This window comes from Drosophila gunungcola, unplaced genomic scaffold, assembly GCF_025200985.1.
Source record: "Drosophila gunungcola strain Sukarami unplaced genomic scaffold, Dgunungcola_SK_2 000010F, whole genome shotgun sequence".
NCBI classification, from domain to species: Eukaryota; Metazoa; Arthropoda; class Insecta; order Diptera; family Drosophilidae; genus Drosophila; species Drosophila gunungcola.
The window spans coordinates 2,993,108-3,010,629 of NW_026453198.1; the positions used below are offsets into that span (position 1 = coordinate 2,993,108).

The 17,522-nt window shown below is 36.8% G+C and overlaps 1 protein-coding gene across 1 annotated transcript; it reads right to left on the reverse strand.

Annotated features, from left to right (window-relative positions):
- Positions 1-13,946: 13,946 nt before the first annotated feature.
- LOC128263646 (uncharacterized) lies at positions 13,947-15,245 on the reverse strand. Its single transcript, XM_052998721.1, is given in 7 exon segments — positions 13,947-14,056; positions 14,058-14,088; positions 14,091-14,342; positions 14,345-14,419; positions 14,422-14,487; positions 14,490-14,561; positions 14,692-15,245. Coding segments are annotated over 7 exon segments (861 nt in total). The 5' UTR covers positions 14,969-15,245; the 3' UTR covers positions 13,947-13,968.
- Between the last annotated feature and the right edge of the window lie 2,277 nt (positions 15,246-17,522).

The window sequence follows — 17,522 nt, forward strand, 5'->3', positions numbered from 1 at the left end:
CGTTCAATTCTCAACAGTTCGGAAGTGGTTTCAATAGGATCGATACAAGAGAAGAAACCGGGGTGAATTCTAGGCAAGAGATTTTAGCTCCGTGTTTTCCCTGCGTCGCTGCAAAGTGCCGATGCAGATTTATTAAATCGACCAGATAAATTAGTTCATATTTTGAACGGCTGGAAAATAAAATTTTCCGGTGCAGGAGTGTCAGTGGACAATTTTATTTACCGCGATAAAGCACTAACTAAGGAGACGTTAGGCAATAATTTCACTGCTCTTTGTAAAAATGCTAGCGTTCTTTTCGAAGGAAAAGCTAATGAATTCTATTGGCAATATCACAAAGCTTATGGCGAAGTCCGATGGGATAGCTTTTGTTCAGCCTTGCGTCTACAGTTTCGACCGAGTAGGGATGATGGTGATCTTGAGGAGTTGATTAGCGTTGACTAGTTAGTTGACCCTCGTCGGCTTGGTGGGTGGAGGTCTTGCACGTACAGATATTGACACTGTCTACGTATTACTATTAATAAAATCAGAATTTAGCGTACATGTGACAATATCAAAAGCTAGTTGCTTAACCGGAAGAAAAGTTGCATAGCTTAGAAAAGAAAAGTTTTGAGAAATTAATGAAAGGGGACAGTGTAAAAGAAAGAGAGAGAAATTTGTTGTTTGCGACGCCTTAGATGTAATTTGGCTCGCATATTGCCCACCCTACCTATGACCACCTGTCGCTAGAGCATAACTCTGGTGATCCCTTGTATACCCTAAGACCGCAGAGACATCAGCTGAGTTCAGTTAGTTAGTTCATTAAGCTTCCATTTTAATATTTAATTCAATTGCAAGTAACATACCTATTTAATCTTTCTTAGATAATTTACAACAGGGTGAAACAATTGCGGCGAGAAACGATAAAATATAATAAGTGCTAAACCGCATGGGTAAATACTGGGTTTCGCAGGTGTATATAATTGTTAATGTAAAGGACATATGTATGGTGAAAAATAGTTAAAAATAAGTATCGCGTATATTAAACAATATGATTTTTCAAAAAAAAAAATAGTTTATGCTCAAAGGAAATTCAATAAATTATTCTTTTATAAGTATTAATATTCATTCTTATTTCATCATTCATCAGTGGCTCGCTAGTTATTTACTTTTAATTTTTATTAAAATTAATTATTTTTTTTTCCCAGAGGAAATATTCTCAGTGTAAATTTAAAGAACTAATTTTTTTTTGTTCAATTCATTTTAACATGGTTAAATTTATAAGTAATGGCTTTCTTAAATTTTTATATTTTTTTTTTTTAAGTAATTTGAAACAAAGGTACAACAACTCACACAGCTGGTTCCTCGGCGGACGATTGATCTTCCGACGCAGGCAGGCTGGAAAAGAAACAAGGCATTCCTGCTTTGACATGGGATTATATGTGCACTTATAAACGTTTCATAATTATTTTGTTGTTATTCGAATCAAAACGAATTTAAGAAAACTTTTGGCAGGGAGATAGAAACCGTAAATAACCGCGCACTAGATGAATCATAACTTATTTTAGATCTTATAATTATTTTATTAAATTAAATTAGTTCATATTTTGAACGGCTGGAAAATAAAATTTTCCGGTGCAGGAGTGTCAGTGGACAATTTATTTACCGCGATAAAGCACTAACTAAGGAGACGTTAGGCAATAATTTCACTGCTCTTTGTAAAAATGCTAGCGTTCTTTTCGAAGGAAAAGCTAATGAATTCTATTGGCAATATCACAAAGCTTATGGCGAAGTCCGATGGGATAGCTTTTGTTCAGCCTTGCGTCTACAGTTTCGACCGAGTAGGGATGATGGTGATCTTGAGGAGTTGATTAGCGTTGACTAGTTAGTTGACCCTCGTCGGCTTGGTGGGTGGAGGTCTTGCACGTACAGATATTGACACTGTCTACGTATTACTATTAATAAAATCAGAATTTAGCGTACATGTGACAATATCAAAAGCTAGTTGCTTAACCGGAAGAAAAGTTGCATAGCTTAGAAAAGAAAAGTTTTGAGAAATTAATGAAAGGGGACAGTGTAAAAGAAAGAGAGAGAAATTTGTTGTTTGCGACGCCTTAGATGTAATTTGGCTCGCATATTGCCCACCCTACCTATGACCACCTGTCGCTAGAGCATAACTCTGGTGATCCCTTGTATACCCTAAGACCGCAGAGACATCAGCTGAGTTCAGTTAGTTAGTTCATTAAGCTTCCATTTTAATATTTAATTCAATTGCAAGTAACATACCTATTTAATCTTTCTTAGATAATTTACAACAGGGTGAAACAATTGCGGCGAGAAACGATAAAATATAATAAGTGCTAAACCGCATGGGTAAATACTGGGTTTCGCAGGTGTATATAATTGTTAATGTAAAGGACATATGTATGGTGAAAAATAGTTAAAAATAAGTATCGCGTATATTAAACAATATGATTTTTCAAAAAAAAAAATAGTTTATGCTCAAAGGAAATTCAATAAATTATTCTTTTATAAGTATTAATATTCATTCTTATTTCATCATTCATCAGTGGCTCGCTAGTTATTTACTTTTAATTTTTATTAAAATTAATTATTTTTTTTTTCCCAGAGGAAATATTCTCAGTGTAAATTTAAAGAACTAATTTTTTTTTGTTCAATTCATTTTAACATGGTTAAATTTATAAGTAATGGCTTTCTTAAATTTTTATATTTTTTTTTTTAAGTAATTTGAAACAAAGGTACAACAACTCACACAGCTGGTTCCTCGGCGGACGATTGATCTTCCGACGCAGGCAGGCTGGAAAAGAAACAAGGCATTCCTGCTTTGACATGGGATTATATGTGCACTTATAAACGTTTCATAATTATTTTGTTGTTATTCGAATCAAAACGAATTTAAGAAAACTTTTGGCAGGGAGATAGAAACCGTAAATAACCGCGCACTAGATGAATCATAACTTATTTTAGATCTTATAATTATTTTATTAATTAAATTCTCTTTTTTTTCTCATAACATAATTATTGTCACTTAAACATTCAATCACTTAATCTTTTAATAAATTTTCTTCTTGATTTACGTTAACACATGTTTAGGAATTTCTTCCAGTGTAGCCTGTTTGGCTGATATGCACGGAAAAATTTTCGCAAGCTTGATTTTTTTTAGGTTACAAATAAGGTTAATATGCTTGTCTGGCCGAGGAAATTCCTCGTTGAGTTATACGAGAGAGCTCCCTGCTGCTCCTGCTGATCGCCGAACAAAAATTGGGGGTGCTCCCGAAGGCACTGCGGTTCGCTGGCAAATGCGGGTGCTCCTCAATGTGGGTGCTCCTCCGGGCAGATCCGAATCGCTGGGCAGCGTGGGTGCTCCACAGGGCAGATCCAATTGCCGGCCGATGTGGGTGCTCCCCTGGACAACGGGCGAAAGTTTACTGGGCACCTTGCACATGCACTCGTGCTGGTTTGCCGTGGCGGACGTATCGGGAAACGTAGAATTTCAGCCTTTAAAAAACCGAAAATTCAGCTTTTGAAAATATTTAGCGAGGAAACCTATATAACTTACTTTTTTGCTTGAAATAATACGTTGGAAAAAATCACTTTTCGGGAAATTCGAAATGCCGCTTGCTTTTTTTTTTATATCAAAACTTTATCGAATGGGAACGAATGAAATTTCACACGTCTGACTGCCACGCCAATTTAATTAAGAAGGAAGTTCGAAAATCATGGGTCGTCGGTTTCAGCCCTTTTCCAGAAATTTCTGCAAGCTGAGAAATCCGCCATTTCGGCTTAGGACAAGCTTCTCAGCAACAGCTGATTGTAGAACTATCTGGCATCACCCGAAAAAATACTACTTAGTATTTTTTTCCTTACTGAAAACACCGACTGAAAAACACGTTATTGTCGAATTTTTTTTTGCATGATAGGTACCTTCCAATTCGTAATAAGAGTTTCCTAACTGTCTTCGAACCTTCGCTTTCACAAAGGAAGGACCGAATTTGGCGTTGTAACCAGTTGAAATCAGCTTTGTTTAAAATTTCGACGGAAAATCTCTTGCCCTTCTTCAAAAGACACAACTCTAGATCGAAGATTATATCGCTTCTCGTTTATATCGTGCTTTTCCTGCATTAACCTGCAAGCTTTATCTCGAACTATTTGAAATTAATCCTGACGATTGAATTTCAAAGAACGATCATCTAGTATATTTAACTTCCTTAACAAAGAATATGTACCACCGGTGTAATCATATGTTGTCCGAAGACCATGTAGTAGGGAGAGGTTCCCAAACTAGCATGAACGGACGATCTCAACGCGCAACATATTCTGTTGAGTTACTCGTCCCAGTCCTTTTGGTCAGGTCCAAGATAAGGCCTAATTGCAGAAATTACAGAGCGGTTAACGCGCTCGGACGCATTAGCTGAGGCGAATGAACGGCTGTCAGCGTATGCGTAATGCCGTGTTGCTGCACTAATTTCTGAAAAGCGTAAGAGCGAAATTGTGAGCCGTTGTCGGACACCACCGTTTCAGGAGTCCCATATGACATAACAACTCCTCTTCTAGATATTTTATAACTGCACTTGTATCTATTTCCTTACGGGTTTGAGAAAGACATATTTTGAAAAATGGTCGAGCACGATAAATATACCGATATTTCCACATCTAGATCTGGGATAAGGTCCAAGGAAATCTATGAACAACCGTTGGCATTTATATAAGCCTTTACGACTGAAACAAGGCCAGGCCAAAAATAGTATAGCCTTACTCTCTTATCGTCTTGTGTATGCCGCCGTGAGAAGATAATGGACTATCGTGAGCTCGCGAGAGGAATTCTGGAACCAGTTCTTTAGGTATCCAGAGCTTCCAGGCATACTCATCATGGACTTGCGTTAAATGTTCGGCTTTCCGATAAACATAACCACTGTCAGACTTATGATCAGGAAAATTTTCTTGGTTGGCTTTTACCTTTTCTACAAGAGAAACATACTCAGCTGATTGGAAATGTTCTGAGTTCATGTCCACTATAAATCCTTTGCGTAAGTCTGCGTAACGTCTTTGGTAACGAACAATTATTAATTGCGGCACCTTTTCTGGGTCGGTGCGTATTCCACCATCGCCGATTATATGACCTAAATATCGCACACGAAGCATACAGAAGGGAGTTTTTGCCAATATTGATCGTCAAACCTACACGCTTTATCTTCAGAGCGATCTCTCTGAGAACTTCAAGATTCCTATCAAAGCTGGAAGAAACTACCAATAAATCGTCAAGGTAAATGAACAACTCGTTTCTGAGATGAGCTGGCACAACCTTGTCCATTAAACGGGACATTGTACTAGTGGCATTGCACAGCCCAAACTGGTAGAGCGGTCTACCAGGGACAGTGAAACCGTTTTGTCTCGTGATGAAACCTCCAAAGGAACCTGCCAATAGGCATCCTTAAGGTCAATGCTGGATATGAATTCCGCCTTAGGCAAACGACTTAAAATTCCCGCTATCTGGGGAAGAGGGTATGCATCCTTTTCCGTTGAAGCGGTTTACCTTTCGGCAATCTAGACAGATCCTAACTTTTCCGGGTTTCGTCACCATTACTATAGGAGAAGACCACGAACTTTCGGAATCCTCTATCACACCCCAATTGTAACATTCTGTCAATCTCGGCATACATGGCCTTTCCTACTGCGGGGTGAGACAGGAAAATGTCGTTGTTTTATCGGTTTAGCCGTACCGACATCGTTTGAGTGCGTTATCAAGTTGGTCTTGCCGATACCTCTTTGAGTGAAAGACGGAAACAATTAATGAGGTTCGTTAATTTGGCTTTGTCAACCTCGGACAGTAATGCTGATCAACATAAACCTTACGGTCGGGATCGGATTCTAGTGAGGATATATTAATGCATTTCGGAAGCAAATCCTAAAGTTTCCAGAAATCTATGCCTAAATTCAAATTTTGCTTCAACGAAGGTACCACGTAGATTTTTAAAGGTCTTTAACGTCGTTGTATTCTACAACCACTTTTAAATGACCAACTTTTTGCTGAGATGTTCCTTCAGCAGTTGTAGCGCTGCCTTTTATAGTCTTAATTCTTTGCTGTTATTATGTCACTGGCAAGGTTTCCACCGACGCAAATTATCGACGCGCCAGAGTCTATCAGTCCGTAAACGGTACGATCGAACATGCGAATTGATAAAAAGTGTAGAGGATCTTTTGGTCTGCAGGTAGAGTGTTAAATATTCCAGTCCGGCTTTACACGTTTTGACCTCTTGCCAAATGATTTCATTCGGACGGAACTTCGCGTTTTTCGCTTTTCTAATTCTTGTTCATTATTTACTTCCGGGATATTAATTTTTTCTAATATTGGGATTTTGCTATGAAGCCAACGGACAGTCTGGGGATATTTGTACGTCAGGGAATAAAGTAGGTGCAGCTATAGTTGCGTGGTCTTTGGATCGGTCATCGTTGCTTGACTTCGAACGCCACTGGAGGCTTTCTGTTTGCATGGCGGCATCGACCCGCCCGCTCTGGAGTTTTTTGAACACTGTTTACAACTGGTTTGTATGTGTTGGCAGCTCAGCAACTGTAACAAAAACCTCTTCTTTCGGCCTGGGACCTTCCTTTCGGCAGTTCCAGCACAACAAGGAAAAGGCTTCGATATCGCCTTCTTTATCGGATTCCGATTCTGGAGACATCTCCTGTTTTGGACTAAATTCCGAGACTTCAAGTTTGAAAGGGGAAGATCTGAAATAAACCTGACAACGTCTAGGCATCAGACAAAAACGATTCACGCCTGCGACAAATGTCTCTCAGTTCTGAAACTGATTGAATGTCGATATTCAAGATTTCATGTCTAATTTCGGGACGAAGATTGTTTTGGAAACCCGAAAAACTTGTAAGGCATCCAAGGCTGTTCCAATTGGTCGACTAGACTTGAAATGGAGTCATAGAAACAATCAAAAGTTTCGTTTGACTTTTGTTTGGTGTTCCTAATCAACTCCTCAAGATCACCATCATCCCAACTCGGTCGAAACTGTAGACGCAAGGCTGAACAAAAGCTATCCCATCGGACTTCACCATAAGCTTTGTGATATCGCCAATAGCTTTCCCTTCGAAAAAAAACGCTAGCATTCCTACAAAGTACAGTGAAATTATTGTCTAACGTCTCCTAGTTAGTGCTTTAACGCGGTAAATAAAATTGTCCACTGACACTCCTGCACGGAAAATTTTATTTTCCAGCCGTTCAAATATGAACTACTTTATCTGGTCGATTTAATAATCTGCATCGGCACTTCGTAGCGACGCAGGAGAACACGGAGCTAAAATCTCTTGCCTAGAATTCACCCCGGTTTTCGATCCTATTGAAACCACTTCCGAACTGTTGAGAATTGAACGGTTGACTCAGCTCGCTTGGGGTTCTATTAGCACCTTGATCGAACATTATCCTTGACATAGCTTCGGAAACGGACTTTTGAATTGAACTGGCCATACTTTCGGTAAGTGTAGCTAGTAATTTTCGCTTCATGGCTAGTAAAGTGATGGCATTTGCAGTAATAGCACTTGGAATAGTATTGGAATTGTATCCTGACGAAGAAGCTATATCATCTGATACTTGTTTGTCCGCGTTATCTGCGGGCTGACGGTTCTTTGATTGGCTACGAGTTTGTCGGCTATCCCCACTCTTTGGGAGAGTTGGCCTACAGGAAGCTTTGCACACCGGACAAAGTGCGCTTTTCTTCCAATGCGCTTCTATGCATCACTTGTGAAATTCATGTTGACATGATGTAATCAAACCTCTACTAGGTATACTTCGGCCTTGCATTTCGGACAGACGATGTTTGCGACCCTTTCGGCTACCCGTTCCGGAGATCGGTCTATCCCCATCATGCACACGGACGATAATAAAAAATAGTTTTAGCAAATCAACCGTATGTAAACGGTAAGATAATATTTTCCTCAAAAATATCAGCGGTACGATAGTAGTTTCAGTGATACAATTTCAGCGGTACGATAGTAGTTTTCAGTGATAAAATATAAAATATACGATAATAGTTAAGCAAAATCTCAATATTTTAAATTAACGAAAAAATCGAAATACCGTAATAATTAAATATTAACTGAACTCTTTGCTTGATGCTCTGCGACGAAGAGTATCTATATTTTATAAAATTTCTCAGAAATTAGCAAATAAAAAACGAAGAAAGGAAAGAAGTTTTATACCTTATTTGGACTTGGTCAGCGGATTGTTCTAAACTTGTATTCCAACTCCGGATTAAAGAATATAAATCCTCTAGACGCAAGAAGGAAAAAAAAATTTGGTCATAGCCTCTTTCTGGATATGGCACAGCTCGTGAGTGATGCCAGTATTTTCCGTATAGAGAAGTATATGTACCAATTTAATTTCATAAGGATGATTAGCTCAATGACTCGGCTTTTGATTCCGGGACAGAAAATCTACCTAGTTCTGCTTTGTGTCTCTGCTTTCCTCAGATCAAGACACCTTGTCCTTTCTGCCATTTATAGAAAAAAAAGAGTAAAGAAAATGTTAAAGACTGTTAAATTTATGCATCTGTGAGTCTCAATGAATTAAACTGTATTCATTAAGGCCCCACGTTGGGCGCTACTTTTCTTATTAATAATAATAAATTATAACTGTAGCGTGTAACGTTTGACTAAAATGCAAAGTACTTTAAATGATTTCAAGGATCTGTATTGGCTGGGCACGCTAAATATTCCGGCTCTAGCTCGTCGTCTTGGGGGGTGGAAGACTTGCTCGTATAGATCTTGACACGCTCAGAATTGAGCGTGCATGCGACAATATCAAAAGCTAGTTGCTTAACCGGAAGAAAAGTTGCATAGCTTAGAAAAGAAAAGTTTTGAGAAATTATGAAAGGGGACAGTGTAAAAGAAAGAGAGAGAAATTTGTTGTTTGAGACGCCTTAGATGTAATTTGGCTCGCATATTGCCCACCCTACCTATGACCACCTGCCGCTAGGGCATAACTCTGGTGATCCCTTGTATACCCTAAGACCGCAGAGACATCAGTTGAGTTCAGTTAGTTAGTTCATTAAGCTTCCATTTAATATTTAATTCAATTGCAAGTAACATATTAATCTTTCTTAGATAATTTACAACAGGGTGAAACAATTTCGGCGAGAAACGATAAATATAATAAGTGTTAAACCGCATGGGTAAATAGTGGGTTCACAGGTGTATATAATTGTTAATGTAAAGGACATATGTATGGTGAAAAATAGTTTAAAATAAGTATCGCGTATATTAAACAATAAGATATTTCAAAAAAAAAAAATAGTTTATACTCAAAGGAAATTCAATAATTTATTCTTTTATAGTATTAATATTCATTCTTATTTCATCAATCATCAGTGGTTCGCTAGTTATTTACTTTTAATTTTATTGATATATAGTGTTTTATTTTTTTGTTTATGAGGATTTATTTAGCACAAATATTTAATTTTTGTTTTTTTTTTGTTTTAGTAATTTGAAATAAAGGTAAAACAACTCACACAGCTGGTTCCTTGGCGGACGATCGATCTTCCGACGCAGGCAGGCTAGAAAAGAAATCAAAGCAATCCTGCTTTGACATGGGATTATATGTGCACTTATAAACGTTTCATATTTTGTTGTTATTCGAATCAAAACGAATTTAAGAAAACTTTTGGCAGGGAGATAGAAACCGTAAATTAACCGCGCACTAGGGCCGATCTAATTAAACATTTTATATGCTTGTCTGGCCGAGGAAATTCCTCGTTGAGTTATACGAGAGCGCTCCCTGCTGCTCCTGCTGATCGCCGAACAAAAATTGGGGTGCTCCCGAAGGCACTGCGGTTCGCTGACATATGTGGGTGCTCCTCAGGGCGACTGCAGATCGCCGGTCAATGTAGGTGCTCCTCCGGGCCGATCCGAATCGCTGGGCAGCGTGGGTGCTCCACAGGGCAGATCCAATTGCCGGCCGATGTGGGTGCTCCCCTAGACAACGGGCGAAAGTTTACCCGTCACCTTGCACATCCACTCGTGCTGGTTTGCAGTGGCGGACGTATCGGGAAACGTAGAATTTCAGCCTTTAAAAAACCGAAAATTCAGCTTTTGAAAATATTTACCGAGGAAACCCATATAACTACCTTCTTTGATTGAAATAATACGTTGGAAAAATCACTTTGCGGGAAATTCGAAATGCCGCGTGCTTTTTTTTTTATATCACAACTTTATCGAATGGGAACGAATGAAATTTCACACGTCTGACTGCCACGCCAATTTAATTAAGAAGGAAGTTCAAAAATCATGGGGCGTCGATTTCGGCGCTTTTCCAAAATTTCTGCCAGCTGAGAAATCCGCCATTTGGCTTACAAGCTCTTTTTTTGCACCAGCTGATGTAGAACTATCTGGCATCACCCGCAAAAATACTAATTAGTATTTTTTTTCCTAAAAACTAATTTCCGACACTAAAGTTAGAGATGCATCTTGCTAGTCTCCAAAGGTCACTTTGTACTAAAATAAGCGCAAAATTCCAAGCTGAACAAAAAAAAACAAACTTTCTTCAGCTAACCATTTGTAGATCTGCTTCTCGACATCCTTTTCTTCGGCAATGCGAATCGATCTCGCCGTTTGGAACGATTCGCAGCCTAACTGGAACCTCAGCTATCAGTTCCGCTGTCTTATAGTTTTATTTCAGTATAGAATTCCCGTTCAGAGAAGAAAACTTGTATCCGCAATGACAGGTTGAACTTAGAGACGAAATCATAACGTCCAACTAAGCTTGTGATCTTTTTCCTTTCGATTCACTTTAATTCAGTTAATATTAGGAATTTGTTGAAGATTAACTTTTCCAATACGGATACATAGGATCCACTATCCAATAGGCACTCTACTTCGTTAAGGGTGACCTCCCTCATGCGATTCGCACGGCGCGAGTTACCGCCTCAGCACATTCCCTCGGCGGTCCCCCACCTAAACCCTACAGTTGACAAACAGCTAGAAACCAAACACTTTATTGGCAACTAAGTTGCCAACCAAATAAACATTGCGGGCCTGAATCTAAGCCCCAGCATATTGTATGTAAACACTCAGCTTTGAACAAAGAATTATAAAAATTTTCAACTCGAGACCAAGCATTTATTTGGTCGGGCTCTACCACGGGACAATTATTGAAGAATCTACCATTAGTTAACTCGCGCAACAACCAGCAGCTGATCCAGGGAAATTTTTAGACATATGACCCCCTTTTTCTGCATTTAAAACATTTCGTGGCGGGCCCTTGCAATCCTTGCGCAAATAATCGTCGGATTCTTAGATAAAGCAATGAATCTTTTTGACGGTAAAGTCATGAGGCTTCTTCTGGTTTTGGGTCCAATTACTGTCGTTCGACGGGGAACGGCTTTACGGCGCTCAAAAACCTCATAATGCTCCTGCAGCTCTCTGAAAGAATTGCAACTATAGAGAATGCATTTGAAATCGCTGCTCAGACTTAGGCCGTCCAGAATGTAGCTTATTACAGAACGTGCATTTATGCTGACAAGTGCGGCAATCTTCCTCTTCTGCTAAAGATACTCGTGAAAAGATTCTTGCTGTAAACTTATTGACGACTAAACTCCGTCTCCAGCAAATGGCGCATTTCGGTGTATTGGTGTACGTGAGTAGAATCCAAAAACAATTTAGCAGTATTCGTCATCTTGGCACGAGCCTGTGCATACATTTGCTATATGTACAGACGTAAGCTTCAGAATTCAGCTCTTGCTCCTTTGCCGTCTCACTCATTGGCGTTTGTAACTCGGCTTTAAAGCTATCTGCATGAAACTTTCCCAAAAGTTGTCTTCCTGATGCAGGTAGTACATAGGCCGGAACGAGGCAATTACGTGAAGCCTTTGTTTCCGGTAAATGCACTAATTAATCGGTGATTTCTGCACCCAGAAAAAAAAATCCCTAAAAAGCACAAAAAAATTAGTAAAGTCTGTTTTTTTGTTGATTGAATTTGACAATAATTTTAGGCACTTTATGACCCAACAAACAAAAAAATTTTATAAAGAACTCAGCTTTTTGGCCACATAATGATATAATATAACGTTTATACCCTTGCTGAGAGTATTATAATTTCATTCAGGAGCCTGCCACGCAGTGAAGAAGACATCCCGACGCTAGTATGTATATATTTTTTTGATAAGCCTACACTAGGAGAGTCGATCTAGCCATGTCCCTCTGTCCGTCCGTCCGAAACAAAATTGTCTTTTTATTGCAGGTATTATATAAGTCGGAACGAACCGGATCGGACGAATATAGCATATAGCTCTCATAGGAACTATCGGAAAATAAATGAAAAGAAACTTAAAAACTAAGCTGTTTTTAAATTTTTTTTTAGATCTTCGAGATGAAGTTATTGTTTAATATTCAGAATTTCGGCTTAAATTTCATTAAAATCGGAACGACTATGTCATATAGCTCCCATGGAAACAACCAAAATTATAATAAAAAAAAATTTTAATTTAACTTCTCTATTTTTGAATTTTTTTCATATTCTTTTGAAAATACTAATAATTTGATAGTTCAGACTTACGATTAAAGTTTAGGAACTAATGATTAATTGAGCTGAAAATCATCATAGCTTTTAATGTTTTTAAACGTATACCCATTTAAATCGAAATTTAAGAGTTTTCAAGAATATTTAATTTTTAATATATTTGATTGTTGCTATTCATTTTTAAAGTTGTCGGACAAAAATGTGTAAAATCTGCTTTGTAACAGCTATATATCAATAAAAAAATTAATTTATTTAGGGGAAAATTTAATTACCTTACCTATCTTAATTTATTAAGGTAGTCCCAAAAATGTATTCAAATCAAATGTCGATTTCTGAAAACCATCACCGATTTGTAAAACACACTTGATGACAATAGATTTACTTTAAAAATCGATTTTATTGATTGAAAAACTTACATAGGCATTACAAGGTATTGTCTCTGAGCTTTCTTTTATATAATTTATTTATTTATTACAACTAAACAGCATCCCAGAATCAGACAAATTCTGCTAGAATACGCTATCTGTTATTATGGGGGTAGATGGTTTCCACAACGTGGAAAATTTGGTGGTACAGGAGGCAAATCATTAGTTGTACCTATTTGAAACACCAAGTTCATGCCTATAACAATATGGTATTGGAAATGACAGTGAAAGAGCCAAATCCAGGATTATCAGCTCGAAAGCGTAAACACAGCATATCCATTATTGGTACAGCAACAGTATCCTTTAGGATGGTTTTAAGATACTGTCTTTCCAACAGTCCGCGTGGTCTAGGTCAAGAGCATGCTTTAATTCCTACGTTTTATGTGCGTATCGGGGGAGCGTCCAAGTCCTAGGACATAAAAGAAGTACCGTGTAAATGAAAGGGGTGGCTGATATTAATCTGTTGCACTTCATCCACAAGCACAACCTCGACTATTGCGTTAAGAGGTATATCGATTTTATGAGTACATTGACAGTTTTCGCCACAATCTACTGGTCGATTGTCTCCATTACAGTAATGGTCTTGGGGTATGTCTTTATACTGTGACAGCATCGGGGAAGGTGGCGATATGTATGATACCTCATCGATAAGAGATATAAGATGATCAGCGTCTGAAGCGACTATAAATTGGAAATGATCAATATGATATAATAGATTTGTTATTAATTGTTATTGCTTATTAGTTTCTGTTTTTAAGAAAGTTCTGTTTGGGAGTTTAAGGGTACAATTATGAAATGTAACTTTATTCCTTAAAAGCTAGCAAAATTTCTCTCAAAACAAAAGTTTTCCATATAAAATGGTTTTTGTGTCAAAACTTACGGGATCTACGAGAATGAAATAATTTCTTAATTTAAATACATTTTTGAAGACACAAAATTGTTTATGATTAAATTAGTTAAGCTAAGCAAATTGTTAATAAATAATAAAAACTAAACTTAAGTTATGCTACGGTTTAAAAACCACGCGGACTAGAACCACGTCACCGGCGGAACATGGTCACCACATTTAGGAAACCGCGGGGGAACTGGTGGTAGGTCAGCTGGTGTTCGATATGAAGATGAGGTTCATGCCTATGACAATATGAAAAGGAAGTGACAGTGGAAAAGCCAATAGCCTGGATTATCTGCCCGAAACCTCATAACAACATATCCATTGTTGGGGACGGCTATTGTATCTTTAAGAGGTGGCTTAGAAAAATCACGCTCAAGCATGCCATTTGGTCCAACTCCAGAGCATGCTTTTAAGTTTATTTTTTTTATTGACTTATCCGGCGAACGACCCAGTCCTACCACATAGAAGGCTGTTCCATGCAAATGAAAGGGATGGCTAAGATTCACTTGTGGACTTCATCGACCAAAACAACTTCAACAATAGCTCCAAGAGGTATGTCAACCATGTGTGTGCATTCACAGTTTGGACACAGTTCGGCGGTCGATTGTCTCCGTTGCAGAAGTATTCGGGCGGTATGTCTTCGCTTTGTGATAGGGCGGTGCCGGTGGCGATATGTATGATATTTCATCGACCAAAGATGTCAGATGATCTCCCCTAGGCACAACTATAAGTAGAGGAACATGTTGATAGTGTCGTAGTGGGGTTAATACCCATTAAGCAATTATATACGAGTGCATATATAAAAGAAAATGTTAGTTACTGAAAAGGTTAATGTTTTGGTCACCAATTTAAATGCACATACCTAAAATCGGTTGTAAGTATTGGTATAAATAAAGTTTTTGGCTCGTACACATAAAATCTGAAAGGTAAGAAGATTTTCACATCAGGGCGCTCAACCAAAAGCCTTTGTCGACCTTTTTTCGCATTCTTTAAATTAGAAACGCAAACTGCATCTGACCTTTTACGATCACAAATGGCATCCAAAGGGTTGAGAATCTGTGAATACGGCACAATAATTAGAATCACACATATTTTTATTGGGTAGAATAACATTAAACTAAGGGAAAAGCCGTGCATACTTAAATAGCGTTATTCTTATTAAGTGCGAGTATGAAATAGATATCTAAATATGACAAATTCAATTTAAAATTTGCTTAAACCAGGACCATAAAATTTACACATTTGAACATTTGGTTAATTTATTGTGGAATTATACATACAGACATACATACATATTTATAAAGAGTTTTCGAGTTTAAATATCAAGGTTAATTAGCTTTTACCAGCTGCTGGTAGGTATATCGTCCGTGAAGTTTTAAGTTTAGTTAAGCTTTTGATATATGAATATTATATAAATCATTAAACATGTGTTAATAGTATTTGCTTTATATTTATTTATATGTAAGTATATGTAACAATTATAAACAATTTGGATAATAAATATTAAAATCAAATATTATACCATTATAAACCGTTAACAATGCATGCAAATTTATCCACCTGATAGTACTCTATTTTTTTGAATAAAATTACTGAAATATTTTTCATACGAAATTAATTTAGCAAGTAAAAAACCTAATCTCGAAAATACAAACCTGCTCCAGCTTTCGCAATATTTTGTCACTACGAATACGTATACAAAAAATTGAAGACGTCCTATATTTAGTTTCAAAAATTTTAACATATATGGGATTTCTTTAAAGTAAAACATGCGGAAGCATATGGACAATAAAATGAACAAAAACAAAAGGGAAGGAAACTTCGGCAAGCCGAAGTTTATATACCCTTGTAGCTATTGGAAATGTTAAATAATTTTTAAAACCTCTTAGTTTCGATTTATATGCTTATATGTTAAAAACATTGAAGTTATGTTGATTTTCAGTTCATTTATTCTTTCGTTCCTATGATTTCTGCTATTTTTTCCGATATGAATAAAATTAAAAGCGTAAATCTGTATTATTAGGCTAGTAATGGTCCAAAACGATCAAAAATAGAGGATTTGAAATTTTTTAAAATTTATTATGAATATTTCGGTTGTTTACATAAGAGCTATCACTATGGTAGTCAGTACATGTAGTGATGTCGAGCACCAGTAAGCGTGCGCAAGAAGTCAGCTAAGATAGTCCGATCTTAAAAAAGGATATAGCAATCAAAAGGTATCGCTTTTATAAGAGTTTTAAAAAGACATTTGGTTTCGGAGAAATGCGGATGAAAGTGCAAAAGACAATTTGTATTTCACTGAAGCTGTTGGGGCAGGTGGAGCAAAAAGTATTTTTTTATGGCATGGTTGTATTTTGGCATGAAATACGCGTCCAACGACAGCACAATTATCTCAATCCGATACTCCGATAAAAATATATTCAATAAACAAGACAAATACAGCATTGTTGTGTGTGCGTATCAAAGCAATGTTTTAGGGTCCTGAAAAATTTTTTTAAACCACTTTTTGGAAAGCCCGCTAGTTAAGCGGGAAAACGGATAAAAAAGCTAAATTTAACACGCCCACAACTTCCAAACGACTAAAGCTAAAGTTACGTGCTATATATCGTTAAAAAAACTATTTAAGGGCTATTTAAAAACAAAATCATCCCTATTACTTAACCAATTCAAAGCAGCGTTCGATAACAAAAAAAAATTGAATAAAAAAAATAGACATTTTTTTGGTAAATATAAAATAATCGTCACAAAATGTAATATTATAAGTTTTTGGAGTTGAAGGTGCGATCTTGACGTCACGTTACCTCGTCAAGAGTTGCTTTTGTTTGATATGATACAGTCGTGCCATTTCAATCAACTTATACCGTAGTCCTGTACTAATAAATTATTACTATATTATAAAAATAGAGGGTATTATAATTTCAGTAAGAAGATTGCAACGCAGTGAAGGAAACATTTCCGACCCTAAAGTGTATATTTCTTGATCCAGCATCCTACGCAAACTAGTCTCTCAGTCTTAAGCTATCTGCATGAAACTTGCCAAAAGTTGTCTTTCTATTGCAGGTAGTACATAAGTCGGAACGAGCCGGATCGGGCGACTATAGCATATAGCTCCCATAGGAACAATTGCAAAAAAAAATTATAACTTTGCTGGTTTTTAATATTTTTTTAGTTCTTCGACATTTAGTAATTATTAATAATTCAGAATTACGGTTGAATTTTCACAAAATTGGACGACGATATCATATAACTCCCATAGGAACAATCAAAAAGGTAATAAAAAAATTATAAATTTGCAAATTTTTAGTTTTTTTCGACATATAGTGGTTAAATATTTTAGAATAACGGTTTAAATTTCATTAAAATCTGGCGATTATATCATATAGCTCCATGAAAACTATAAAATATAAAACAATTTTTTTTTTAAATGTAACTTTTTTAAAAAAAATTTTTTTTTTAATTCTTCTTGACTTATTAATAATTTGACAGTTCAGAATTCATTTTCTTAAAATCGGAAAATGATATCATATAGCTGCCATAGGAACTATCGAATAATTAAGGTGCAAATCATCAAATCTTCAATGTTTTTAATCTATACGCAAGTAAATAATATTTTTAATGATTTCAAGAATATTTAGTTTTTGCAAAAACTGCAAGGGTAATGAACTTCGGCTTGCCGAAGTTTTCTTTTCTT